General features: G+C 55.0%; 1 protein-coding gene across 3 annotated transcripts; it reads right to left on the bottom strand.

The window, feature by feature from the left end:
- Nucleotides 1–466: 466 nt before the first annotated feature.
- LOC125449514 (V-type proton ATPase catalytic subunit A-like) lies at nucleotides 467–27,851 on the bottom strand. Of its 3 annotated transcripts, none has more exons than XM_059642756.1 (16): nucleotides 27,767–27,851; nucleotides 25,266–25,474; nucleotides 24,200–24,301; nucleotides 23,023–23,151; nucleotides 22,631–22,845; nucleotides 19,706–19,843; nucleotides 19,477–19,628; nucleotides 16,748–16,910; nucleotides 15,758–15,866; nucleotides 13,994–14,116; nucleotides 11,729–11,843; nucleotides 9,259–9,322; nucleotides 8,522–8,725; nucleotides 3,411–3,505; nucleotides 2,236–2,407; nucleotides 467–678 (listed from the first exon to the last, which is right to left on the bottom strand). In XM_059642756.1, the coding sequence occupies exons 3-16, from the start codon at nucleotides 24,279–24,281 to the stop codon at nucleotides 586–588; spliced, it is 1,854 nt and encodes a 617-aa protein (XP_059498739.1). In that variant the 5' UTR covers nucleotides 24,282–24,301; nucleotides 25,266–25,474; nucleotides 27,767–27,851; the 3' UTR covers nucleotides 467–585. The 3 variants fall into 3 exon arrangements, with proteins under 3 accessions (XP_059498739.1, XP_059498740.1, XP_059498741.1); XM_059642757.1 differs by having other exon boundaries at nucleotides 25,266–25,466; nucleotides 27,767–27,807; XM_059642758.1 differs by having other exon boundaries at nucleotides 565–678; nucleotides 2,236–2,370.
- Between the last annotated feature and the right edge of the window lie 77 nt (nucleotides 27,852–27,928).

The following is a 27,928-nucleotide window of genomic DNA, read 5'->3' as shown; positions in this document are numbered from 1 at the left end:
GAGAGAGCGACAGAGAGAGGTAGAGATACAAAGGGGGAGGGCAAAAAAAGAAGAGATTGGGGGAGAGAGAGGGGGGGGAAACAGACTGAGACACATAGAGGGAGACAGTGAGACTGAGAAAGAGAGGCAGATGGGAAGAGAGAGGGAGAGAAACAGAGTGAGGGAGAAAGAGGGAAGGAAATTGTGGAATTCGGCGCCCACTTCCCCACAAATTGAGGGACCCCTCCTCACTGACTGAACCAAATGCCAATGACCTCTGAGGTTTTGCATCGCCCCGTGTGGGAAGCCGCACCGACAAACTCAGATTTCAGCATTTCGCGAGGATAGATCCAGTTTCATCTCCAATTCAAAGCTAATCCCGGTAATTCGCAATGAATAGACAAGGCTTTGTTCTGGAAAGCTGGAGGCAGCTCTGTTCTCTCATTTCGGGGGTAGGGGAGTATCCACTCACACAGAAAAATTCAGACACAATTCCCGCGACTGGCTTTAGGGAGAAGGGATCTCTGTTTAATGTTGTCCTCCCGGTGATCTGTGCCTGATGAGGGGGAGGGGGGTGGTGGGGCTCCAACATTTGACCTCCTGCTGTCAATCCTCAAGGTTGTGGAAAGCATTCTGCATCTCCTCATGCAGCTGGATGTAGTCAGCTTTTATCTTAGCTTCGCCGTCCTTGATGGGATCCTGCGACAGAGGGTGGGAGACACAGAGTGAGACAGCGAGGGAGGTAGAGAGAGAAGGAGGAGAGAGTGAGAGAGCCGGGCAGAATCGGGGGCGTGATTTGATTGATTACTGTCACGTGTACCGAGGTACAGTGAAAAGTATTGTTTGGTGTGCAAACCAGACAGAGGTACATCAGGGGCATGGGACGGAATGCAGGGTGTAGAGTTACAGCGACAGAGGAGGTGCAAAGAAAGACAAGCTCTAAATATTTGCGCGGTCCCTTTATAGATGTGAAAACAGCAGAGAAGAAGCTGCTCACGAATCTGTTGGTGCGTGATTTCAAACATTGGAAACCCCGGCCAATGGGAGCTGGTGGGAGAGAGGGTGACCAGGTGGGGTCTGGAGAACTGAATTAAACTCCAGGCCAACACTGTCAGTCTCACAGCACAGGCTACAGACTGAGTCGAGTTCCCAGCAGACAGGGATTGGAAGCAGTGGGGTAAATCCCAGCAGACAGGGAGTGGGGTAAATCCCAGCAGACAGGGAGTGGGGGCAGTGGGGTAATCCCAGCAGTTGGGGAGTCGGAGCAGTTGGGTAAATCCCAGCAGACGGGGAGTGGGAGCAGTGGGGTAAATCCCAGCAGACAGGGAGTGGGAGCAGTGGGGTAAATCCCAGCAGATGGGGAGTGGGAGCAGTGGGGTAAATCCCAGCAGATGGGGAGTGGGAGCAGTTGGGTAAATCCCAACAGATGGAGAGTGGGGGCAGTGGGGTAAATCCCAACAGACAGGGAGTGGGAGCAGTGGGGTAAATCCCAGCAGACAGGGATTGGGAGCAGTGGGTAAATCCCAGCAGACAGGGAGCGGGAGCAGTGGGCTAAACCCCAGCAGACGGGGAGTGGGAGCAGTGGGGTAAATCCCAGCAGACAGGGAGTGGGGGCAGTGGGATAAACCCCAGCAGACGGGGAGTGGGGGCAGTGGGGTAAATCCCAGCAGACGTGGAGTGGGAGTAGTGGGGTAAATCCCAGCAGATGGGGAGTGGGAGCAGTGGGGTAAATCCCAGCAGTTGGGGAGTGGCAGCAGTGGGGTAAATCCCAGCAGATGGGGAGTGGGAGCAGTGGGGTAAATCCCAGCAGATGGGGAGTGGAAGCAGTGGGGTAAATCCCAGCAGTTGGGGAGTGGCAGCAGTGGGGTAAATCCAGCAGATGGGGAGTGGGAGCAGTGGGGTAAATCCCAGCAGACAGGGAGTGGGAGCAGTTGGGTAAATCCCAGCAGAAGGGGAGTAGGAGCAGTGGGGTAAATCCCAGCAGACAGGGAGTAGGAGCAGTGGGTAAATCCCAGCAGATGGGGAGTGGGAGCAGTTGGGTAAATCCCAGCAGATGGAGAGTGGGGGCAGTGGGGTAAATCCCAACACACGGGGAGTGGGAGAAGTGGGGTAGATCCCAACAGACAGGGAGTGGGAACAGTGGGGTAAATCCCAGCAGACAGGCTGGTGGGAGCCTTGGGGTAAATCCCAGCAGACTGGCTGGTGGGAGCCTTGGGGTAAATCCCAGCAGGGTAGCAATGATCTGGGGGCACTGACCTTGAACTTCATGGAGCTGAGCTTGTAGAGAATGTCACTGAGGTTTTCCCGGATATTCGACCAGGTGATGCGGCACTCTGTCTGCGCTGTCGTCTCCACAGCATGACGAGCCAGCTCATAAAAACCAATGATGTTCTGCAGTATCCCCACCGTCTTATAGAAAGGGCAGTACCTGTGGAGAATTGGGGGCCGGGGGGGAGGTGGAGAGCGGGATTGGGGGGCAGAGACGGAGCGAGGGAGCGGGGGTAGAGATGGAGAGAGGGAGGGAGACACAGAGTTTTTTGAGGAGAGACAGATAGTGGGACAGGGGGAGAGAGACAGAGTGTGGGTGGGGGGCAGGGACAGAGAGCGGGATGTGGGAGGGGGAGAGATGGAAAGCAAGAGGTAGGGGGGAGGGATGGACATCAGGATGGGCGGGAGGGACGGAGAAAGGGATGGAGGGGGAGACGGAGAGCGGGATGGGGAGGAGAGACGGAGAGGGGGATGTGTGGGGGTGTAGAGATAGAAAGCAGGAGGGAGCGGGGAGGGACGGACAGAAGGATGGGTGGGAGGGACGGAGAGAGGGATGGGGGCAGAGAGACAGAGAGCGGGATAGGTGGGAGGGATGGAGTGGGGGATGGTGGGGAGGTGGAGAGGGGGATGTGGTGGGGGGAGAGATGGAGAGCAGGAGGGAAGGGGGAGGGACGGAGAGTGGGAGGGAGGGGGGATATGGGGAATTAATGATCTCCTGTTGGGTGGGGGTTGGGGTGCTGAGGGGCTTCTGAGTGTAGGGGCGGGGATGGGATGGGCCACCCCCTGTGTGGGCTGGACGTAGGGAGTAGGAAGTGGGAGGGATCGCACTCCCCCACCCCAACCCCCACAACATTGAGTCACCCTGTGCAAATCCTGACCCCCCCCGCATAGCAAGATCCCACACAGGACATGTTGAGGCAATGCTAACATGTTACTACTTTCTTTGGTGTGGTGGTGGGGAGTGGGAAGGAGATATGGGTGGGCGATGGCTCCCTTTGCCGAGCAGCTCTTCGCAGTTGACTCTCCAGGCGTGTGAACCGTGACGTGGCAGGGGTTGGGGAGGATGGGGGGGTGGGGGTGGTGTTGGTCGCTCCGTCCTCGTGATCCTTACCCACCAGCATTCGCGCCGCCGCCCCCCCCCCCACCCAATTCCTGACACTCACCTGTCGTAGGGAGAGTGGCCGTTCTGCTGGAGGAAGTCATCCTTGAGGAGCTTCGCAACTTCCAGGGTCACTTTGTCTGTCTCTGCCAGAGAGGCCTAGGCACAGGGAACAGGGTCAAACTGTTCCACCTCATCTACAGAACACAGTCCCTACCACATGGCAACACCCGCACCTCCCTTCTACTTTATTACAGACAGTGTGTGAGAGGGGGAGAGAGAGAGAGAGAGAGAGACAGTGTGAGGGGGAGAGAGAGAGAGAGAGTGACAGTCAGTGTGAGAGGGGGAGAGAGAGAGAGAGAGAGACAGTGTGAGGGGGAGAGAGAGAGAGAGTGAGTGACAGTATGAGGGGGAGACTGAGAGAGAGAGAGAGACAGTGTGGGGGGAGAGAGAGAGACAGTGTGTGAGGGGAGAGAGAGAGAGAGAGAGACAGTGTGAGGGGCAGAGAGAGAGAGAGACAGTGTGATGGGGGGGGGGGAGAGAGAGAGACAGTGTGTGACGGGGAGAGAGAGAGAGAGACAGTGTGAGGGGCAGAGAGAGAGAGAGAGACAGTGTGATGGGGGGGGAGAGAGAGAGAGACAGTGTGTGAGGGGAGAGAGAGAGAGTAAGAGAATGTGAGGGGGAGAGAGAGAGAGACAGTGTGTGGGGAGAGAGAGAGAGACAGTGTGAGGGGCAGAGAGAGAGAGAGACAGTGTGATGGGGGGGGGAGAGAGAGAGAGACAGTGTGTGAGGGGAGAGAGAGAGAGTAAGAGAATGTGAGGGGGGAGAGAGAGAGAGACAGTGTGAGGGGGAGAGAGAGAGAGAGTGAGTGACAGTATGAGGGGGAGACTGAGAGAGAGAGAGAGACAGTGTGGGGGGAGAGAGAGAGACAGTGTGTGAGGGGAGAGAGAGAGAGAGAGAGAGACAGTGTGAGGGGCAGAGAGAGAGAGAGACAGTGTGATGGGGGGGGGAGAGAGAGAGACAGTGTGTGACGGGAGAGAGAGAGAGAGACAGTGTGAGGGGCAGAGAGAGAGAGAGACAGTGTGATGGGGGGGGAGAGAGAGAGAGACAGTGTGTGAGGGGAGAGAGAGAGAGTAAGAGAATGTGAGGGGGAGAGAGAGAGAGACAGTGTGTGAGGGGAGAGAGAGAGAGTAAGAGAATGTGAGGGGGAGAGAGAGGGAGATTGTGAGAGAACTGGGGTGAGAGAGAGTATGAGGGGGAGCAAGAGAAACAGTGTGTGTGAAGTGGGGAGAGAGAGAGAATGTGAGAAGAGAAGGGAGAAAGAGACAGAGACAGTGTGAGGGGGAGCGAGAGAGACAGTGTGTGGGGGGGGTTAGAGAGAGGGTGTAAGGGGGAGGCAGGGAGTGGGAAGGGGAGGGAGAGACAGAGAGAGATAGTGTGAGGGGGAGTGAGAAAGAGTGAGTGTGAACAAAAGAACAAAGAACAAAGAAAATTACAGCACAGGAACAGGCCCTTCGGCCCTCCAAGCCTGCGCCGATTGAGACCTTCTACCTAAGCCCACCATCTATTTTCTAACAGTCTGTGTCCATTTGCCCCCCGCGCATCCATGTACCTGTCCAAATATATCTTAAAAGACACTAACATGTCTGCGTCTACCACCTCCGCTGGCAACGTGTTCCAGGCACCCACCACCCTCTGCGTAAAGAACTTTCCACGCATATCTCCCTTAAACTTTCCTCCTCTCACTTTGAACTCATGACCCCTAGTAATTGAGACCCCACTCTGGGGAAAAAGCTTCTTGCTATCCACCCTGTCTATACCCCTCATGATTTTGTAGACCTCAATCAGGTCCCCCCTCAATCTCCGTCTTTCTAATGAAAATAATCCTAATCTACTCAACCTCTCTTCATAGCGAGCACCCTCCATACCAGGCAACATCCCGGTGAACCTCCTCTGCACACTCTCCAAAGCATCCACATCCTTTTGGTAATGTGGCGACCAGAACTGTACACAGCACTCCAAATGTGGCCGAACCAAAGTCCTATACAACTGCAACATGACCTGCCAACTCGTACTCAATACCCCGCCCAATGAAGGAAAGCATGCCATATGCCGCCTTGACCACCCTATTGACCTGCGTTGTCACCTTCAGGGAACGATGGACCTGAACACCCAGATCTCTCTGTTCATCAATTTTCCCCAGGATTTTTCCATTTATTGTATAGTTCGCCCTTGAATTTGATCTTCCAAAATGCATCACCTCGCATTTGCCTGGATTGAACTCCATCTGCCATTTATCTGCCCAACTCTCCAGTCTGTCTATATTCTGCTGTAATCTCTGACAGTCCCCTTCACTATCAGCTACTCCACTAATCTTAGCGTCATCTGCAAACTTGCTGATCAGACCACCTACACCTTCCTCCAGATCATTTTCATATATCACAAACAACAGTGGTCCCAGCACAGATCCCTGTGGAACACCACTGGTTACAGGTCTCCAATTTGAGAAACTCCCTTCTACTAGAACTCTCTGTTTCCTGTTGCCTCGCCAGTTTTTTATCCATCTCGCTAGCACACCCTGGACCCCATGTGACTTCACTTTCTCCATCAGCCTGCCATGGGGAACCTTATCAAATGCCTTACTGAAGCCCATGTATATGACATCTACAGCCTTTCACTCATCGATCAACTTTGTCACGTCCTCAAAGAATTCTATTAAGTTGGTAAGACATGACCTTTCCTGCACAAAACCATGTTGCCTATCACTGATAAGCCCTTTTTCTTCCAAATGGGAATAGATCCTATCCCTCAGTATCTTCTCCTCCAGTAGCTTCCCTACCCCTGACGTCAGGTGAGGGGGAGGGAGGGAGAGAGTGTGAGCAGGGGGCAAAGAGAGGGTCAGTGACAGGGAGAGAGTATGAGAGCGCTACAACGAGAGAGGCAGAAAGGGAGAGAGAGGGAGAAAGTTGGAAGGAGAGAAGGGGAAACACAGTGAGAGAGAGAAAGTATGTGAGAGAGAGAGAGTGCAAAAGGGATATCTATATATAGAGAGAGAGAGGGAGAGGGAGGGACAGTTCTGATGAGGGATCATTGAATTGAAACTTGAACTCCACTTCCACTCCACTGCATTTCTCCAGCAATTTTTGTGTTTGTTTCAGTCCATAGATACAGGCACAGACCATAGATACAGGCACAGACCATAGATACAGGCACAGACCATAGACACAGGCACAGACCATAGATACAGGCACAGACCATAGATACAGGAACAGACCATAGACACAGGCACAGACCATAGACACAGGCACAGACCATAGATACAGGCACAGACCATAGATACAGGCACTGACCATAGACACAGGCACAGACCATAGATACAGGCACAGACCATAGATACAGACACAGACCATAGATACAGGCACAGACCATAGACACAGGCACAGACCATAGATACAGGCACAGACCATAGACACAGGCACAGTCCATAGACACAGGCACAGACCATAGACACAGGCACAGACCATAGATACAGACACAGACCATAGACACAGGCACAGACCATAGATACAGGCACAGACCATAGACACAGGCACAGACCATAGACACAGGCACAGACCATAGATACAGACACAGACCATAGACACAGGCACAGACCATAGACACAGGCACAGTCCATAGACACAGGCACAGACCATAGATACAGGCACAGACCATAGATACAGACACAGACCATAGATACAGGCACAGACCATAGATGCAGGCACAGACCATAGATACAGGCACAGACCATAGATGCAGGCACAGACCAGAGACACAGGCACAGACCATAGATACAGGCACAGACCATAGATACAGGCACAGACCATAGATACAGACACAGACCATAGACACAGGCACAGACCATAGATACAGGCACAGACCATAGACACAGGCACAGACCATAGACACAGGCACAGACCATAGATACAGACACAGACCATAGACACAGGCACAGACCATAGACACAGGCACAGACCATAGATGCAGGCACAGACCAGAGACACAGGCACAGACCATAGACACAGGCACAGACCATAGATACAGGCACAGACCATAGACACAGGCACAGACCATAGACACAGGCACAGACCATAGATACAGCCACAGACCATAGATACAGACACAGACCAAAGACACAGGCACAGACCATAGATACAGGCACAGACCATAGACACAGGCACAGACCATAGACACAGGCACAGACCATAGATACAGGTACAGACCATAGACACAGGCACAGACCATAGACACAGGCACAGACCATAGATACAGGCACAGACCATAGACACAGGCACAGACCATAGACACAGGCACAGACCATAGATACAGGTACAGACCATAGACACAGGCACAGACCATAGACACAGGCACAGACCATAGATACAGGTACAGACCATAGACACAGGCACAGACCATAGACACAGGCACAGACCATAGATACAGGCACAGACCATAGACACAGGCACAGACCATAGATACAAACACAGACCATAGATACAGCCACAGACCATAGATACAGACACAGACCATAGACACAGGCACAGACCATAGACACAGGCACAGACCATAGACACAGGCACAGACCATAGATACAGGCACAGACCATAGACACAGGCACAGACCATAGACACAGGCACAGACCATAGATACAGGCACAGACCATAGACACAGGCACAGACCATAGATACAGGCACAGACCATAGACACAGGCACAGACCATAGACACAGGCACAGACCATAGATACAGGCACAGACCATAGACACAGGCACAGACTATAGATACAGGAACAGACCATAGATACAGGCACAGACCATAGATACAGGCACAGACTATAGATACAGGAACAGACCATAGACACAGGCACAGACCATAGATACAGACACAGACCATAGATACAGGAACAGACCATAGATACAGGCACAGACCATAGACACAGGCACAGACCATAGATACAGGCACAGACCATAGATACAGGCACAGACCATAGACACAGGCACAGTCCATAGATACAGGTGCAACCCACAGATACAGGCACATACACCTGACAGATACAGACAGACATAGATAGCAGATACGGGCACAGGCAGACACAGCCAATGGATAGGAAGCATCTGTGTTAGTCTGTGACCCCTCACCTTGCCGACCAGCTGGACAATTTCTGCCAGATCCTCCTCCTCTTGCAGGATCTCCTTGGCTTTGGTGCGGAGGGACACAAACTCGGAGAAATGCTTGTCGTAGTATTCATCGAGAGCACGAGTGTATTTACTGTAACTGATCAGCCAGTTTACAGACGGGAAGTGTTTCTGCTGGGCCAACTTCTTATCCAGACCCCAGAACACCTACAGCACAACACGCGGATTAATACCAAGAGCACTGACCCTCTGACAACGCCCACTCCCTCAGCACTGACCCTCCGACAACGCCCACTCCCTCAGCACTGACCCTCCGAGAGCGCCCACTCCATCAGCACTGACCCTCCGACAGCGCCCACTCCATCAGCACTGACCCTCCGACAGTGCTGACACCCTCAGCACTGACCCTCCGACAGTGCCCACTCCCTCAGCACTGACCCTCCGACAGTGCCCACTCCCTCAGCACTGACCCTCCGACATTGCCCACTCCCTCAGCACTGACCCTCCGACATTGCCCACCCCCTCGGCACTGACCCTCTGACTTTGGCCACCCCTCAGCACGGACCCTCCGACAGTGCCCGCTCCCTCAGCGCTGACCCTCAAACATTGCCCGCCCCCTCAGCACTGACCCTCCGACAGTGCCCACTCACTCAGCACTGACCCTCCCTGGCGCTGCCCCTCCCTGGCGCACTGGTTGACTTTGCTCTGAGACTGAACGCCAGGAGGGAGCAGCTTCTCACCTGAACAATCCCCAGGGTCGCGGAGGTGACCGGATCCGAGAAGTCACCACCAGGGGGAGACACCCTGCGGAACGGTGAGAGACAGGCTCAGATCATTGGTGACTCCTTTCCAGCCTCATTCCCTCCATCACCCTGAGCGAAGCCATGAAATCCACGGAAAGCCAGGATTGGGGCAGGAAGAAGGATAAGGGTGAGTGAGTGATGACAGGGAAAGAGTGGGGACTGGGACTGCAGATCGTTGGGAATGAGGATAAGGGCTGCAAACCAATCAGATTAATGCCTTTCATGGGTACTTCACATCGATCCTCACTCAGAGGAAGAACACGGATGATGGTGAAATGATGGCTATGTTAGGAAGGAAGAGGTTATGGGCTGTTTGAGAAACATTGAGGTAGATAAGTCCCCAGGGCTTGATGGAAGGCTATAGGCGGCTTTCCTTGGCCTTGCCAGAGATCCCTGTATCCTGTTGGTCCCAGGAAACTGGGAAACGGCCAAAGTTGCTCCTTTGGGAAGACAGCTAATCCCGGAAATCCCAGTGGGGGGAAAATTATTGGAGAAGATCCTGAGGGACAGGATTTAGCAGAAAAGTGTGCACTTATGAGGGATAGTCGGTGTGGCTTGGTATGGGGGACGTCCTATCCCATAAACCTGGTTCAGTTTGTTCGGGAAGTGACGAAGGTGAAGGGTAGACCTGCATGGACATTCCTGAAGCATTGGGAATGCCCCCACCCAATGGACCAGAAGATTACATCACATGTGATCCACTGAGAGTCGGATAAAATTTGACTTGGTCGAGGTAGACAGAGGGGACTGGGGAAGGGCGTTTTGTTTTACAGGGTGGACATCCGCAGCCACCACTTGCTTGTAAGTTATACCCCAACCGTCCGGGTGAAAGTAGACACTGTCCGACCAGCAAGTTTGCAGACGACAGGGAAATTCGTGGAGTCGTGTGGCGTGAGGGAGGCTCTGAAAGGACACGGCAGGACATTGATCAGCTGGGCAGCGAATTGGCAGATGGAGGTTAATCTGAGCAAGCGTGAGGTGATCATTTCGGGACGTTTAATGAGGGAGGGAAGGGCAGGGCACTGGGGAGCATTGATCGTACAGGCTCGGTTCTTAAGATTTAAGTCCGTATCTCCCTGCACATGGATCGGGTGGTAAAAAAGGCTTATGGCGTGCATGCTTTCATCAGTTGGGGCACTGAGTATAAATGTTAGCAAGTCATATTGCAGATGTATAAAACTTTATTAAGGCTGTATTTGGAGTATTGTGCGCAGTCCTCGTCACCACGCTATAGGAAGGATGTGGAGGCTCTGGAGAGGGTGCAGAAGAGGTTTACTAGGATGTTGCCTGGATGGGGATGTATTAGCTACAAGGAGAGAGGGTGGACAATCTTGGACTGTTTTCGCTGGAGACTGAGGGGCGACCTGGTAGCAGTATATAAAATTACGATAGCGTGGATAATCGGAGTCCTTTTCCCAGGAGTGGGAATGTTGAATATTCAGAGGGGACGGGTTTAAAGGTGAGAGCAGAAAAGTTTAAAGGAGATGTGCAAGGCATGCTTTATTTTCACACAGTGGATGGTAAGTGTGCTGCATTCTATGAAAGTGAGAGGAAGAAGTGGGGGTCATTCAGGATGAGGACAGTCTAACCACTGCCCCTTGACATTCAATGGTGTTCCCATCACTGAACCCCCCACGATCAACATCCTGGGGGTTACCATTGACCAGAAACTCCCCTGGGCCCACCACATAAACACAGTGGCTACAAGAGCAGGTCAGAGGCTGGGAATCCTGCAGCGAGTAACTCCCGTCCTGTCTCCCCCCCAAATCCTGTCCCACCATCTACAAGGCACAAGGCAGGAGTGGGATGGGATACTCCCCATTTGTCCCTGGATGGGGGCTGCTGTAACAACACTCAAGAAGCTCGACACCATCCAGGACAAAGCAGCCCCCGCTCGATTGGCACCTCATCCACAAACATCCCACTCCCCCACCACTCTCCGAACGCTCAGTCACGGCAGTGTGTACCATCTACAAAACACTCTGCAGAGATTCACCAAAGATCCTCAGGCAGCATCTCCCACACTCCACGACCCACTTCCATCCAGAAGGACAAGGGGCAGCAGGCACATGGGACCCCCACCCCCTGCACGTTCCCCTCCGAGCCACTCTCCACCCTGACTTGGAAAAATATCCCCATTCCTACAGTGTCAGAATCCCTGGAATTCCCTCTTTAAGGGGTCAACCCACTGCACATGGGCAGCAGGGGTTCAAGAGGCAGCTCACCGCCACCTTCTCAAGGGGGCAACTGGGGACAGGGGGCAATAAATGCTGGGCCCATTCAACAACATCCCAATAGAAAAAAACTCACACTCCAACACTGACTCCTCACCCACTTGGGGCACGCACTGATTCTCTCCCCGGCCCACCCCCACCTCCACGCCCCCACACCCCTCCCCATTACTCACGCTCCAACGATGCTCACACTTCCTTCTCTGTCAGGGCTCCCCAGGCACTTCACCCGACCGGCTCGCTCATAGAACGATGCCAGCCGAGCCCCCAGGTAGGCTGGATACCCACTATCTGTGGACAAACGCACACACAACAGGTCACAAAGAACATCATCAACAGGAAAGGCCGCAAATCGCAGAGGGTCATGCTGAATGGGCAGCAAATATACACAAGTAAATCCTCACATCCCAATACAGTCACACAGGGCTGTCTAATGAGGGTCCGAGTGTGGGTCTGACTGACAGATACGGGGACCAGAACTGTGCACGATGCTCCGAGTGTGGGTCTCACTGAGGGATACAGGGACCGGAACTGTGCACGGTGCTCCGAGTGTGGGTCTAACTGTGGGATACGGGGACCGGAACTGTGCACGGTGCATGGAGTGTGGGTCTGACTGAGGGATACGGGGACCGGAACTGTGGTCTGCCCTGGGAGTGTTTGATGGGGGTAAGGGTAGAGGGAGCTTTACTCTGTATCTAAACCCGTGCTGTCCCCGCATGGGCACCCGCATGTGCCCAAGCAATGCCTGCCTCTTTGTAGGTTACGTGGAACAGTCCCTCTTCCGCACCTACACAGGCCCCAAACCCCACCTCTTCCTCCGGTACATTGATGACTGTATCGGCGCCGCCTCTTGCTCCCAAGAGGAGCTCGAACAGTTCATCCACTTCACCAACACCTTCCACCCCAACCTTCAGTTCACCTGGGCCATCTCCAGCACATCCCTCACCTTCCTGGACCTCTCAGTCTCCATCTCAGGCAACCAGCTTGTAACTGATGTCCATTTCAACCCCACCGACTCCCACAGCTACCTAGAATACACCTCCTCCCACCCACCCTCCTGCAAAAATTCCATCCCCTATTCCCAATTCCTCCGCCTCCGCTGCATCTGCTCCCACGATGAGGCATTCCACTGCCGCACATCCCAGATGTCCTCGTTCTTCAAGGACCGCAACTTTCCCCCACAGTGGTCGAGAACGCCCTCAACAGTGTCTCCCGCATTTCCCGCGACACATCCCTCACACCCCGCCCCCGCCACAACCACCCCCAGAGGATCCCCCTCGTCCTCACATACCACCCTACCAACCTCCGGATACAACGCATCATCCTCCGACACTTTTGCCATCTACAATCCGACCCCACCACCCAAGACATTTTTCCATCCCCTCCCCTGTCTGCTTTCCGGAGAGACCACTCTCTCCGTGGCTCCCTTGTTCGCTCCACACTGCCCTCCAACCCCACCACACCCGGCACCTTCCCCTGCAACCGCAGGAAATGCTACACTTGCCCCCACACCTCCTCCCTCACCCCTATCCCAGGCCCCAAGATGACTTTCCACATTAAGCAGATGTCCACCTGCACATCTGCCAATATGGTATACTGCATCCACTGTACCCGGTGCGGCTTTCTCTACATTGGGGAAACCAAGCGGAGGCTTGGAGACCGCTTTGCAGAACACCTCCGCTCAGTTCGCAACAAACAACTGCACCTCCCAGTCGCAAACCATTTTAACTCCCCCTCCCATTCTGTGGATGACATGTCCATCATGGGCCTCCTACAGTGCCACAATGATGCCACCTGAAGGTTGCAGGAACAGCAACTCATATTCCGCCTGGGAACCCTGCAGCCCAATGGTATCAATGTGGACTTCACCAGCTTCAAAATCTCCCCTTCCCCTACTGCATCCCTAAACCAGCCTAGTTCATCCCCTCCCCCCACTGCACCACACAACCAGCCCAGCTCTTCCCCTCCACCCACTGCATCCCCAAAACCAGTCCAACCTGTCTCTGCCTCCCTAACCGGTTCTTCCTCTCACCCATCCCTTCTTCCCACCCCAAGCCGCACCCCCAGCTACCTACTAACCTCATCCCACCTCCTTGACCTGTCCGTCTTCCCTGGACTGACCTATCCCCTCCCTACCTCCCCACCTACACTCTCTCCACCTATCTTCTTTTCTCTCCATCTTCGGTCCGCCTCCCCCTCTCTCCCTATTTATTCCAGAACCCTCACCCCATCCCCCTCTCTGAAGAAAGGTCTAGGCCTGAAACGTCAGCTTTTGTGCTCCTGAGATGCTGCTGGGCCTGCTGTGTTCATCCAGCTCCACACTTTGTTATCTTTACTCTGTATCTAACCCCGTGCTGTCCCTGTTGCTGGGAGTGTTTGACGGTGGGGGAACGTCGTAGATGGAGCTTTACTCAGTGTGTGATGGGAGTGGTGTCACTGACCTGCTGGCATTTCTGCGAGACGCCCCGAGATCTCACGTAGTGCTTCAGCCCAGCGAGAGGTGGAGTCGGCCATCATGCTGACATTATAGCCCATATCCCGGAAATATTCCGACAAGGTAATCCCTACAACAGGACGGGAGTCACCGTCACCACCAGAGAGAAACGCCCCTTGTGATTGAGTGGGTGGGTGAAGAGGTCAGAGCGGATGGAGACTGAAGGTCAGAGGGCGGGGTGAGGGAGTGTCTGAGGGTGAGGTGAGGGAGGGTCGGAGGGTGAGGTGAGGGAGGGTCAGAGGGTGAGGTGAGGGAGGATCAGAGGGCGAGGTGAGGGAGAGCCAGAGGGGGAGGTGAGGGAGGGTCAGAGGGCGAGGTGAAAGAGAGCCAGAGGGGAAGGTGAGGGAGGGTCAGAGGGCAAGTGGAGGGATGTTCAGAGGGTGAGGTAAGGAAAGGACAGAGGGTGAGGTGAGGGAGGGTCAGAGGGCGAGGTGAGGGAGGATCAGAGGGCGAGGTGAGGGAGGGTCAGAGGGCAAGGTGAGGTTGAGCCAGAGGGGGAGGTGAGGGAGGGTCAGAGGGTGAAGTGAGGGAGGGTCAGAGGGTGAGTGGAGGGAGGGCCGGAGGGCAAGTGGAGGGAGGCTCAGAGGGTGAGGTGAAGCAGGGTCAGAGGGTGAGGTGAGGGAAGGTCAGAGGGTGATGTGAGAGAGAGAGAGGTTCAGATGGCGAAGGTAGGTCAGAGTTAGTGGGTGAGGAGTGGTCAGTCAGTGACGCATGGTCAGTGGGTGAGGGGTAGTCAGTGGGTGAGGGGTGGTCAGTAGGTGAGGGGAGGTTAGTAGGTGAGGGGAGTTGAGGGGTGGGCAGTGGAGGTCAGTGGGTGAGGGGTGGTCAGTAGGCAGGAGGTGGTCAGTCAGTGAGAGGTGGTCAGTGGGTGAGTGGAGGTCAGTGGGTGATGGGAGGTCAGTCGGTGAGGGGTGGTCAGTGGGTGAGGAGCGGTCAGTGTGAGATGGTCAGTCAGTGGGTGAGGGGTGGTCAGTGGGTGAGGGGTGGTCAGTGGGTGAGGGGAGGTTGGTGGGTGAGGGATGATCGGTTGGTGAGGGGTGGTCAGTGGCTGAGGGGTAGTCAGTGGGTGAGGGGTGGTCAGTGGGTGAGGGGAGGTCAGTGAGTGAGGGGAGGGCAGTGAGTGAGGGGAGGGCAGTGGGTGAGGGGAGGTCAGTGGGTGAGGGGAGGTCAGTGGGTGAGGGGCGGTCAGTGGCTGAGGGGTAGTCAGTGGGTGAGGGGAGGTCAATTGGTGAGGGGTGGTCAGTGGGTGAGGGGAGGTCGGTGGGTGAGGGGTGGTCAGTGGGTAAGGGGTGGTCAGTGAGTGAGGGAAGGTCAGTGAGTGAGGGGTGGTCAGTAGTTGAGGGGAGGTCAGTAGTTGAGGGGAGGTCAGTGGGTGAGGGGTGGTCAGTGGGTGAGGGGTGGTCAGTGGGTGAGGGGCGGTCAGTAGGTGAGAGGTGGTCAGTGGGTGAGGGGTGGTCAGTGCGTGACTGGTGATGGGTGAGGGGAGGTCATTGGGTGAGGGGAGGTCAGTGAGTGAGGGGAGGTCAGTGTGTGAAGGGAGGTCAATGGTTGAGGGGTGGTCAATGGGTGAGGGGAGGTCAGTGGGTGAGGGGCGGTCGGTGGGTGAGGGGAGGTCAGTGGGAGATGGTCAGTCAGTGGGTGAGGGGTGGTCAGTGGGTGAGGGGTTGTCAGTGGCTGAGGCGTGGCCCGAGGCCGGAGTGCGGGCACTCACCAGTGTAGATCGATGCCTCTCGAGCCGCGACCGGCATGTTGGATGTGTTCGCAACCAGGGCCGTCCGCTTCATTATACTCTCCATCTTCCCGTTGACCACCATCGTCAGCTGGTAGAGCACCCAGTGTTACCATGGTTACAGGGGGGTTGGGGGTTAACCTGACCAGGGTCAGGAGTCACTGAGGGCCTCGTACGCTCTGACCCATCACTAATGTTGACCCTCTTCCACCACATCCCCTGTCATCTGGGCATCGTCCCCCCAGAAACCACCCCCCAACCCCAAAGGGAACTTTCCACACAGCAACCCTATTTCCTCAGCAAGATCCTCAAGTCCCTCTCTCTCCCTCCGTCTCTCCGTCCGCCCCTCTTTCTCTCTCTCTCTCTCTCTCTCTTCCCCTCTCCCTCCAGACCCCAGACTCTCTCTCTCTCTCTCTCTGCCCCCAGACCCCAGTGTCTTTCTCTCTCTCTCCATCTCCAGGCTCCAGTTTCTCTCTCTCTCTCTCCCTCTCTCTTCCTCTCTCCCTCCAGACTCCATTCTCTATCTCCCCCCCCCCAACTCTCTCCAGACTCCAGTCTCTCTCTCTCTCTCCCCCCCCAACTCTCTCCGGACTCCACTCTCTCTCTCCCGAGACCCCAGTGATTCTCTCTCTCTCCCCCCAGACACCATTCTCTCCCTCTCTCTCTCCCCAAACACCAGTCGCGCTCTCTGTCTCTCTCTCTCTCTCTCTCTCTCTATCTCTCTCCATCCCCAGACCCCAGCCTCTCTTTATCTCTCCCCAGACCCCAGTCTCTCTCTCTCCCTCTCTCTCTCTCTCTCTCCGTCCCCAGTCCCTGATCTCTCTCTCTCTCTCACACGACACCAGGCTCCGCTGGTGGGCCCAGGAACCCGCTGACCAACTTCCCCACTCCCGTCCCCTCCTCCCCCACACACCACCCCGCACCCCCCCCCCAACAACTTCCACTGCCCCCTCCCGTTCCTGCCCTCCTTACCTCAGGGAAGTCCCTCAGAACCTCGGCCATCTCATTACCTCGCTCCCCACAGCCCACGTAGACGATGACGTCGCTGTTGGAGAACTTCGATAGCGACTGGGAGATGACGGTTTTCCCACAGCCGAATGCTCCGGGAATGGCTGTCGTCCCTCCCAGAACGCACCTGGGTCGGGGTGGTGGGTGGGGAGTGACGGGTAGTGGAGAGGTTTCGAGGGCAGTGGGACGGTGGGTTGGGGGAGGTGGAGTGTGATGGACGGGGAGCAAGATTAACACAATAGTCACGCATTCTTCAGGGTCAGGGTGTTCCAGGGCTAACTGGGGGTGCCAGGTGGGTTTTAGGATGGGGGCTATTGAGGGGCTTTTATCAACTTGTGGACCCTTCACAGATAGCAAGAGAGAGAGTGAGATTGGGAGATATACCGAGAGATAAAGAAAGAGAAAGAGAGAGAGAGCGTGGGGTCTGGCGGGGGAGAGAGAAAGAAAGTAAGAGAGAGAGAGTGAGGGAGGATGAGATTGGGATATATACCGAGAGATGTAGAAAGAGAAAGTTAGAGAGTGGGAGAGAGAGAGATTGGGAGATATACGGAGAGATATAGAGAGCTGGAGGGAGGGAGAATGAAATTGGGAGATACACTGAGACATATGGAAAGACAGAGAGAGAGAGGGAGAGGGAGATGGAGAGAGGAAGCGGGAGGGAGGTGAAGAGAGATGGGAATAGAGAAATAGAGAGAGGGAGGGAGAGATATACAGAGAGAGATGGCAAGAGGGTATGAAGTTGAGCGATCGAAATCGAGAGGGGGGGTGATAGAGGAAGAGAGAGTGAGAGAGACGCAGGCTGTGATAGAGAGAGTGTGAGAGAGAGACAGTTGGGGTCAGGAGTTGGCAAAGTTGGCAAAGCACATTCAAAAAGGAGGTGGTTAGGTCTGAGGGGAGGGGGACCCACAATCAGCGCCCGGGGGGGAGGGGGATCCCGCAGTCAGCGCCCAGCGGGAGGGGGATCCCGCAGTCAGCGCCCGGGGGGGAGGGGGATCCCGCAGTCAGCGCCCAGCGGGAGGGGGATCCCGCAGTCAGCGTCCAGGGGGAGGGGGATCCCGCAGTCAGCGCCCGGGGGGAGGGGGATCCCGCAATCAGTGCCCGGGGGAGGGGGATCCCGCAGTCAGCGTCCAGGGGGAGGGGGATCCCGCAGTCAGCGCCCAGCGGGAGGGGGATCCCGCAGTCAGCGCCCGGGGGGGAGGGGGATCCCGCAGTCAGCGCCCAGCGGGAGGGGGATCCCGCAGTCAGTGCCCGGGGGGGAGGGGGATCCCACAATCAGTGCCCGGGGGGGAGGGGGATCCCGCAATCAGTGCCCGGGGGGGAGGGGGATCCCACAATCAGTGCCCGGGGGAGGGGGATCCCGCAGTCAGCGCCCGGGGGGGAGGGGGATCCCGCAGTCAGCGCCCGGGGGGGAGGGGGATCCCACAATCAGTGCCCGGGGGGGAGGGGGATCCCACAATCAGTGCCCGGGGGGGAGGGGGATCCCGCAATCAGTGCCCGGGGGGGAGGGGGATCCCACAATCAGTGCCCGGGGGAGGGGGATCCCGCAGTCAGCGCCCGGGGGGGAGGGGGATCCCGCAATCAGTGCCCGGGGGGGGAGGGGGATCCCACAATCAGTGCCCGGGGGAGGGGGATCCCGCAATCAGTGCCCGGGGGGAGGGGGATCCCACAATCAGTGCCCGGGGGGAGGGGGATCCCGCAATCAGTGCCCGGGGGGAGGGGGATCCCACAATCAGTGCCCGGGGGGAGGGGGATCCCGCAATCAGTGCCCGGGGGGGGGAGGGGACCCACAATCAGTGCCCGGGGGGGAGGGGACCCACAATCAGTGCCCGGGGGAGGGGGATCCCACAATCAGTGCCCAGCGGGAGGGGGATCCCGCAATCAGCGCCCGGGGGGGAGGGGGATCTCACAATCAGCGCCCAGGGTGGGGGGGATCCCGCAATCAGCGCCCAGGGTGGGGGGGATCCCGCAATCAGCGCCCAGGGTGGGGGGGATCTCGCAGTCAGCGCCCGGGGGAGGGATCCCGCAGTTTAGGGAAGGAGTAGAGAACTAAGAGGGTTTACAAGGGACGGAGAGGATTACAGAGTGTGAGAGAGAGGGTTAAGGAGGGAGATGGAGAGAGTGGCATAGGAGGAGAGAGCAAGGGGGAGAGAAACTGAGAGAGAGAGAAAGGAGAGAGAGAGAGGGTGAGAGACAGTGTTAGGGGAGAGGGAGGGAGTGAGAGCAAGAGAGGAAGAATGAGAGGGAGAGGGAGGGAAATAGAGAGAGGGAAGGAGAGAGATAGAAAGGGAGATGGAGAGAGAGAAATGGAGGTAGAGGGAGTGAGAGAAAGAGAGATGGGGATGGAGGGAGGGAGAGGGACATGGAGAGAGAAAGGGAGAGGGAGGGAGAGAGAGAGGGAGGGAGAGGGAGATGGGGAGAGAGGGAGTGAGAGAGATGGCGAGAGAGAGAGGGAAAGAGAGAGTGATGGAGACGGAGAGAGAGAGACAGAGGGAGTGAGAGAGAGACAGGGAATGAGAGAAAGGGAGAGGGAGGGAGATGGAGAGAGTGAGAGACAGAGGGAGTGGGAGAGAGGGAAAGAGAGAGTGAGGGAGATGGAGATGGAGAGAGAGACAGAGGGAGTGAGAGACAGGGAGAAGGAGGGAGGGAATGAGAGAGAGGGAGACCGCTGACCCTCCCGCCCACCCCGTACTCACGGGAACAGGGCATCGAGGACCCGCTGCCCAGTCAGCAGGGGATGGTTAGATATTAGTTTCTCAGACACTGGCCTCACTTGTCTCACTGGCCAGACCTGGACCATGGTCAGCTGCTCCTTTAGCCCTTCCAAGTCCAGCTCCAAGAGCACCTCCTGTTGGAGACAGCAGGGAACAGTCAGTGGCCTGTCAAACAGAGCCCAGCTCCAAGGGGGACCTGAGTTATACTCACAGTCGTGTCATAGTGACCAGCTGCAGCGATAAAGGTCACTGTCCCTCTGCTCTTGGGGGGCACCAGGATCTTGTGTTTTATTAAAGAGTTCTCCAGAACTGAGCCGTACACATCTCCCCCTGTGACGTGACTCCCTACCTGAAGGAGGACAGACCCAACTGGTGAATAGCAGGCTCGTCTCTCCATCCAGCTCTGTCACATTCTCTCCATCTCTCACGCACTCTCTCCATCTCTCCCTCCAACTCTCTTACACTCTCCCCATCCAGCTCCGTCGCACTCGCTCTATCTCTCCCTCCAGGTCCGTCACACTCTCTCCATTCCTCCCCCAGGACTGTTTATACTCTCTCCATCTCTCCCCCAGATTGTCACATTCTCTCCCTCTCACACGCCAGCCCCAGTGACACCCTCTCCATCTCTCTCTCCAGCTTTATCACATTCTCTCCATCTCTCCCTCGACCTCTCACACTCATTCCATCTCTCCCCCCCATCTTTTTCACACTCTCACCAACTCTCCCATAACTCCTTTGCTCTCCCCGTTTCTCCCTTCAGCTTTGTCACATTCTTTATCTCCACCATTTTTTAATTCGTGCATGGCATTGCTGGCTGGGCCCAGTGTTTATTGCCCCCTGTCCCTAGTTGCCCCCCCCCCTTGTGAAGGTGGGGGTGAGCTGCATCCTAGAACCCCTGCAGTCCATGTGCTGTGGGTTGACGCCTTCGGGAGGGAATTCCAGGGATTCTGACCCAGCGACACTGAAGGAATGGGGAGATATTCCCACGTCAGGATCGGGAGGGGCTCGGAGGGGACCTTGCAAGGTGTGGGGGTCCCATGTACCTGCTGCCCCTTGTCCTTCTGGATGGAAGTGGGTCGTGGGTTTGGAAGGTGCTCCCTGAGGATCTTTGGTGAATCTCTGCAGAGCATCTTGTAGATGGTACACACTGCTGCGACTGAGCGTCGGGGATGGGGGAGGGAGTGGGATGTTTGTGGATGCGGTGCCAGTCGAGCAGGGGCTGTCTGTCCTGGATGGTGTCGAGCTTCTTGAGTGTTGTTGGAGCTGCCCTCATCCAGGGGCAAGTGGGGAGTATCCCATCCCACTCCTGCCTTGTGCCTTGTAGATGGTGGGACAGGATTTGGGGGGAGACAGGACGGGAGTTACTCGCTGCAGGATTCCCAGCCTTTGAGCTGCTCTTGTAGCTGCTGTGTTTATGTGGTGGGTCCAGTGGAGTTTCTGGTCAATGGTAACCCCCAGGATGTTGATAGTGGGGGGATTCAGTGATGGTAACACCATTGAATGTCAAGGGGCAGTGGTTAGATTGTCTCTTATTGATGATGGGCACAGCCGGGCATTTGTGTGGCACTTGTCAGCCCAAACCTGGATATTGTCCAGATGTTTTTGCATTTGGACACAGACTGTTTCAGTATCTGAGGAGTCACGAATGGGGCTGAACATTGTGTAATCTTCCCCACATCTGACCTTATGATGGAGGGAAGGTCATTGCTGAAGCAGCTGAAGGTGTTTTGCTGATGATTGAGAGTCAACGAAGGGGACAGTAAGCGGCTAAGTTGGTTTGCCTTGATTTTACTGGACAGTGAGCAATTATCTCTATATCTCTTGACTATCACTCTCTCCATTTTGTTTTCTCTTCTTTGCACCTCTATCTCTCTCTTCTGCTCCATTTCTGTCTCACCACATTTGTCACTAACTCTCTCTCCCTCTCCCTTCTTCTCTCCCATCCTACCTTTACCATGTCCCTCATCGCTCCCTTTCATCATCCCTCCTCCCTTTCTCTCTCTCTCTCTCTCTCTCTCTCTCTCTTTCGGATGCTGCTCACCCTCAGTCTCACATTCTCTACCTTCCACCACACCCCCCCACTTTTCTCTCATTCCTGTCCATCTCTCTCCTTCAACCCTCTCACACCCACTCTCTCTCCTTTTGACACTTCTTTCTCTCTCATTCTCCTCTCTCTCCCTCACCTCACTCCCATTTTTTCTTTCACTCCATCCATCTCTTCTTTGACTTCTCTCTCTTCCACAAACACACTCTCCCTCTATCTCACACTGTGGCTCTCTCTCTTTCTTGCTCTCCCTCACAGATTCTCTCCTTCTCTTTCTCCCACTCTTTCATGCACCATCTCTCCTGCCCTCTTTCCCTCCCTCCTTTCTCGCACTCTCTCCTTCTCTCTCAGTCACTTTCTCTCTCTCCCCCTCCCTCTCTCTCAAATGCACATCTCTCTCTCATTCTCTCTCGCTCACACACACGCACGCACAAAATCTGTATCTCATTCTCTTTCTCGTCTCTCTACCCCTCTTTGTCACACACACATTCTCTCTCACTCCCACTCCCCCTTTCTTTCTCTCCATCCCTCTCCAATGCACACTCTCGCATACACATGCTCTCCCTCAGTCTCTCTCACACTCTCTTTCTCATACACACATTCTCTCTCTGTCTCTCTCTCACTCGCATACACAGTGCCTCACACACTTTCTCCTTCCCTTTCACAAACACACTTTCTCTCACCCACACACACTCTCTCCATCTCTCTCTCTCTCTCTCTCTCTCTCACACACACACACACACACACACACACACACACACACACACACACACACACAGCCTCTCCCTCTATCTCACACTCTGCGTCCCTTTCTCTCTCCCACTCCCTCCCTTTTTCTCTCTCCCACACACACACTCTCCTTCACACACTCTCCTTCACGCTCACGCACACCGTCTCTCCCACAAACACGCTCTCCCTCCCTCTTTCTCTCTCTTACACACACACACACTCACCCTCACACTCTCTCTCCTTCACTCTCACACACTCTCTCTCCCAGTGTCGCACAAACACCCTCTCCCTCCCTCACTCCCTCTCTGCCACACTCTTCCACTTTGCCCCCAGTCGCCCACACCCCACCCCCTTGCTGCTTACCTTGATGTGAGGCTCTGGGGTGAATTCCCACTTGACATGGCTGGGCAGTGGGGTGATGTTGACTCCCCTCGGGATGTAGATGCTCTCAGTCAACTGCCGGATGTCATAAAGGGGCCTTTGGATCCCGTCGAAAATGGATCCCATGATTCCTGGCCCCAGTTCCACCGACAGGGGGTTCTCGGTCCGCAGGACTGGATCCCCGACAGACACACCAGCTGTAGGGGGCCCAGCTCAGGAGCAGCAACGTGGGAAAGAGCCAGGCTTCAATTGCGGCCTACCTTGGGGGATGGTTCACTCCCCTGGGATTCCCAGCACCACCTACCTCAGCTCCCACTGCAGGCCAAACTGTAAACCACCCAACACCATTCCCAGGGAACACTGACAAAGGATACAGGTCTCCTCATAGACTTGGATTGTTGCCATGTCTCCCTCGAGTCGGATAATCTCACCGACCAGCTCGCTGTGTCCAACCCTCACCAACTCGTACATAGCAGCTCCAGCCATATTGGATGCCAAGACAACTGGAGGGAGACAGGGCGAAGAAAGTATCATTGCAATGTCCCGTCATCTCTTTCACCAGTACACTGACTGGTGTCTCTGTGTCCGCTCTCTCAGGGAGATATCTGTACACTGACTGGTGTCTCTCAGTCCCCTCTCTCTCAGGGAGATATCTGTACACTGACTGGTGTCTCTCAGTCCCCTCTCTCTCAAGGAGATATCTGTACACTGACTGGTGTCTCTCAGTCCCCTCTCTCTCAGGGAGATATCTGTACACTGACTGGTGTCTCTCAGTCCCCTCTCTCTCAGGGAGATATCTGTACACTGACTGGTGTCTCTCAGTCCCCTCTCTCTCAGGGAGATATCTGTACACTGACTGGTGTCTCTCAGTCCCCTCTCTCTCAGGGAGATATCTGTACACTGACTGGTGTCTCTCAGTCCCCTCTCTCTCAGGGAGATATCTGTACACTGACTGGTGTCTCTCAGTCCCCTCTCTCTCTCAGGGAGGTGTCTGTACACTGACTGGTGTCTCTCAGTTCCCTGTCTCTCAGGGAGATATCTGTACACTGACTGGTGTGTCTCAGTGATCCCCCTTTCTCTCAGGGAGATATCTGTACACTGACTGGTGTCTCTCAGTCCCCTCTCTCTCAGGGAGATATCTGTACACTGACTGGTGTCTCTCAGTCCCCTCTCTCTCAGGGAGATATCTGTACACTGACTGGTGTCTCTCAGTCCCCTCTCTCTCAGGGATATATCTGTACACTGACTGGTGTCTCTCAGTCCCCTCTCTCTCAGGGAGATATCTGTACACTGACTGGTGTCTCTCACTCCCTCTCTCTCAGGGAGATATCTGTACACTGACTGGTGTCTCTCAGTCCCCTCTCTCTCTCTCAGGGAGATATTTGTACACTGACTGGTGTCTCTCAGTCCCCTCTCTCAGGGAGATATCTGTACACTGACTGGTGTCTCTCAGTCCCCTCTCTCTCTCTCAGGGAGATATTTGTACACTGACTGGTGTCTCTCAGTCCCCTCTCTCAGGGAGATGGCTATACACTGACTGGTGTTTCTCACCTGGCCCTGAGACTCCATGGACATATCCAAACATGCTCTCTCGTTCCTCGTTGCAAATCTTTGGCAGTTTCTCGAAATCCATGTTGGTTTTTAGTGGATCCCCTGTGTGAGAGAAACGAGGAAGGTTCAGATTGAAAGGGCAGTTGTGTAAAAGAGCAGACTCCTCAATAATATGATGTTCCTGCGTCTGGAATCAGGAAAAGCAGCAGTAAACACCACCTGAGCACACAAGGACATCAGTAGGACATGACACACACTTTTCACCATCACTGTATTGTCAGATAGACCATTCTGATCTGATACTACACCCCTCCCTATCTCTGTAACCTCCTACAGCCCCTACACCCCCTCCCTATCTCTGTAACCCCCTCCAGCCCCTACACCCCTCCCTATCTCTGTAACCCCCTCCAGCCCCTACACCCCTCCCTATCTCTGTAATCCCCTACAGCCCCTACCCCCCTCCCTATCTCTGTAACCCCTACAGCCCCTACAAGCCCTCCCTATCTCTGTAACCCCCTACAGCCCCTACACCCCCTCCCTATCTCTGTAACCCCCTCCAGCCCCTACACCCCCTCCCTATCTCTGTAACCTCCTCCAGCCCCTACACCCCTCCTTTTTTCTGTAACCTCCTCCATCCCCTACACCCTCTTCCTATCTCTGTATCCCCCTCCTGCACCTACATCCCCTCCCTATCTTTGTAAGCCCCTCCAGCCCCTACACCCCCTCCCTATCTCCGTAACCCCCTCTAGTCCCTACACCCCCTCCCTATCTCTGTAACCCCCTCCAACCCCTACACCTCCTCCGTATCTCTGTAACCCCCTTCAACCCCTACACCCCCTCCCTATCTCTGTAACTCCCTCCAACCCCTACACCCCCTCCCTATCTCTGTAACCCCCTCCAGCCCCTACACCCCCTCCCTATCTCTGTCACCCCCTCCGGCCCATTTGCGATCTCTGTCCACCTCCAATTCCAACCTCTGGACTATTGCTGTATCCCCATCGATTGCCATCGGTGGACCGTTAGTGTCCATGCTTTCAGCTTGCTGGTGCCCGAGCTCTGCAATTACCTCCGTCAATCCTACTGCCTCAGAGCCACCTTCTCACTCCGTGTGAAACTCTCCCTCTGTGAGTGAGCTTCAAACCTTCTCGCTGCTCTCCCCTGGTGTGACTCTGAGTCGAATGCTGTCTGATATTGTTCCTGTGAAGCCGCTGAGATATTTCACAGGTTTGACTCGGCTCCTTAACGAAAATGTGCTGTTGTTCAAATTCTACACAACTGAGTTCAAGGAGAATTGAGATCAGAGATACAGCCAGACGTTTACAAAATACATCGCATTATCTCCCATCTAAACCAGCAACAGTGACAAGGGCATAGAGTCCCTGGTTCTGAATGACATTTCACTTCCAATTCTGAGTCCATTCAATCCCCCTCCCACAGCCCCACGTACACTCAGCCCTTTATCACACTCTGTACACCCCCATTCAATCCCCCTCCCACTGCCCCATGTACACTCTCCCCTATCACAGTCTGTACACCCCCATTCAATCCCCCTCCCACAGCCCCATGTACACTCTCCCCTATCACAGCCTGTACACCCCCATTCAATCCCCCTCCCACTGCCCCATGTACACTCTCCCCTATCACAGTCTGTTCACCCCCATTCAATCCCCTCCCACAGCCCCATGTACACTCTCCCCTATCACAGTCTGTACACCCCCATTCAATCCCCTCCCACAGCCCCATGTACACTCTCCTCTATCACAGTCTGTTCACCCCCATTCAATCCCCCTCCCACTGCCCCATGTACGCTCCCCCCATCACAGTCTGTACACCCCCATTCAATCCCCCTCCCACTGCCCCATGTACACTCTTCCCTATCACAGTCTGTACACCCCCATTCAATCCCCTCCCACAGCCCCATGTACACTCTCCTCTATCACAGTCTGTTCACCCCCATTCAATCCCCCTCCCACTGCCCCATGTACGCTCCCCCCATCACAGTCTGTACACCCCCATTCAATCCCCCTCCCACTGCCCCATGTACACTCTTCCCTATCACAGTCTGTACACCCCCATTCAATCCCCTCCCACAGCCCCATGTACACTCCCCTCTATCACAGTCTGTTCACCCCCATTCAATCCCCCTCCCACTGCCCCATGTACACTCGCCCCTATCACACTCTGTACACCCCCATTCAATCCCCTCCCACTGCCCCATGTACACTCCCTGCTATCACAGTCTGTTCACCCCCATTCAATCCCCCTCCCACTGCCCCATGTACACTCTCCCCTATCACAGTCTGTTCACCCCCATTCAATCCCCCTCCCACTGCCCCATATACACTCTCCCCTATCACAGTCTGTACACCCCCATTCAATTCCCCCTCCCACTGCCCCATGTACACTCTCTCCTATCACAGTCTGTACACCCCCATTCAATCCCCCTCCCACTGCCCCATGTACACTCTCCCCTATCACACTCTGTACACCCCCATTCAATTCCCCCTCCCACTGCCCCATGTACACTCTCCCCTATCACACTCTGTACACCCCCATTCAATCCCCCTCCCACTGCCCCATGTACACTCTCCCCTATCACAGTCTGTACACCCCAATTCAATTCCCCTCCCACTGCCCCATGTCCACTCTCCCCTATCACACTCTGTACACCCCCATTCAATCCCCTCCCACAGCCCCATGTACACTCTCCCCTATCACAGTCTGTACACCCCCATTCAATCCCCCTCCCACTGCCCCATGTACACTCTCCCCTATCACAGTCTGTACACCCCCATTCAATCCCCCTCCCACAGCCCCATGTACACTCTCCCCTATCACAGTCTGTACACCCCCATTCAATTCCCCCTCCCACTGCCCCATGTGCACTCCCCCCTGAATGGGTGAAGACCATGACTGAGGGATTTGGGGTGAGGACATGTGTGTGAGGGTTGGACTGTATTCGATTCTGCCACAAACTGAAGTAGCATGAATGTGAGCACAGACACCAGCAGCAACAGGACCATCTCATGATGCAATGGATTGATGATGAGTATTTACCAATTCACCGACTCGGTCACCCACTCCCACCATCCCTCCAACTTCCCATGCCCTCTTGTCCCCTCGTTCTCTCTCTCACTCATTCTGTATGTCTCTTGTTTCTCAATTTGTCTCACTTGATTTGTCCTACCCCACTTTCGCTTCTTATGTCACTCACCCCTTTCTCTCTGACTCTGCCCAACCCTCTTGTCTGTCTCTCTCGCTCGCCTCTCTCTAATTCTGTTGTTGTCTCACTCCCTTTCTCCTAACCTCTGCCTGTCACTTTCTATCCATATTTCTCTACTTATGTCTCTCTTTCCCTCTGTTTATGTCTCCATGTCGCTCTTTCACTCTCTCACACATTTCACCTGTTCTTCTCTCTGTCTGTTTCTTTATCTTTCTCCCTATCTGTCTCTCTTTCACTCACTTTCTGTGATTTGTTTGTCTTCACCTTTCTGGTTGCACATCTCTCTCTCTCTCTCTCTCTCTCTCACTCTCTATATTTTCACCCCTCATTCTGTCACTCTTTACCTTCTCTTCCATTTGTCAATTCATTCACGCACATCTCCTTCTCTGTATCTTTTTGCCCGGTGTTTTCTGTCTCTCTCTCTCTCTCTGTCCTAACTCAACGCTGCTCTGCCTCACAATATTGTTCTCTCTACTCACTGACAATGTCAATTTGAACCGAGATGT

This window comes from Stegostoma tigrinum, chromosome 46, assembly GCF_030684315.1.
Source record: "Stegostoma tigrinum isolate sSteTig4 chromosome 46, sSteTig4.hap1, whole genome shotgun sequence".
Taxonomy (NCBI): domain Eukaryota; kingdom Metazoa; phylum Chordata; class Chondrichthyes; order Orectolobiformes; family Stegostomatidae; genus Stegostoma; species Stegostoma tigrinum.
The sequence above is the reverse complement of the archived record's forward strand: the minus strand, read 5'-3'. Positions and strand labels throughout refer to the sequence as shown.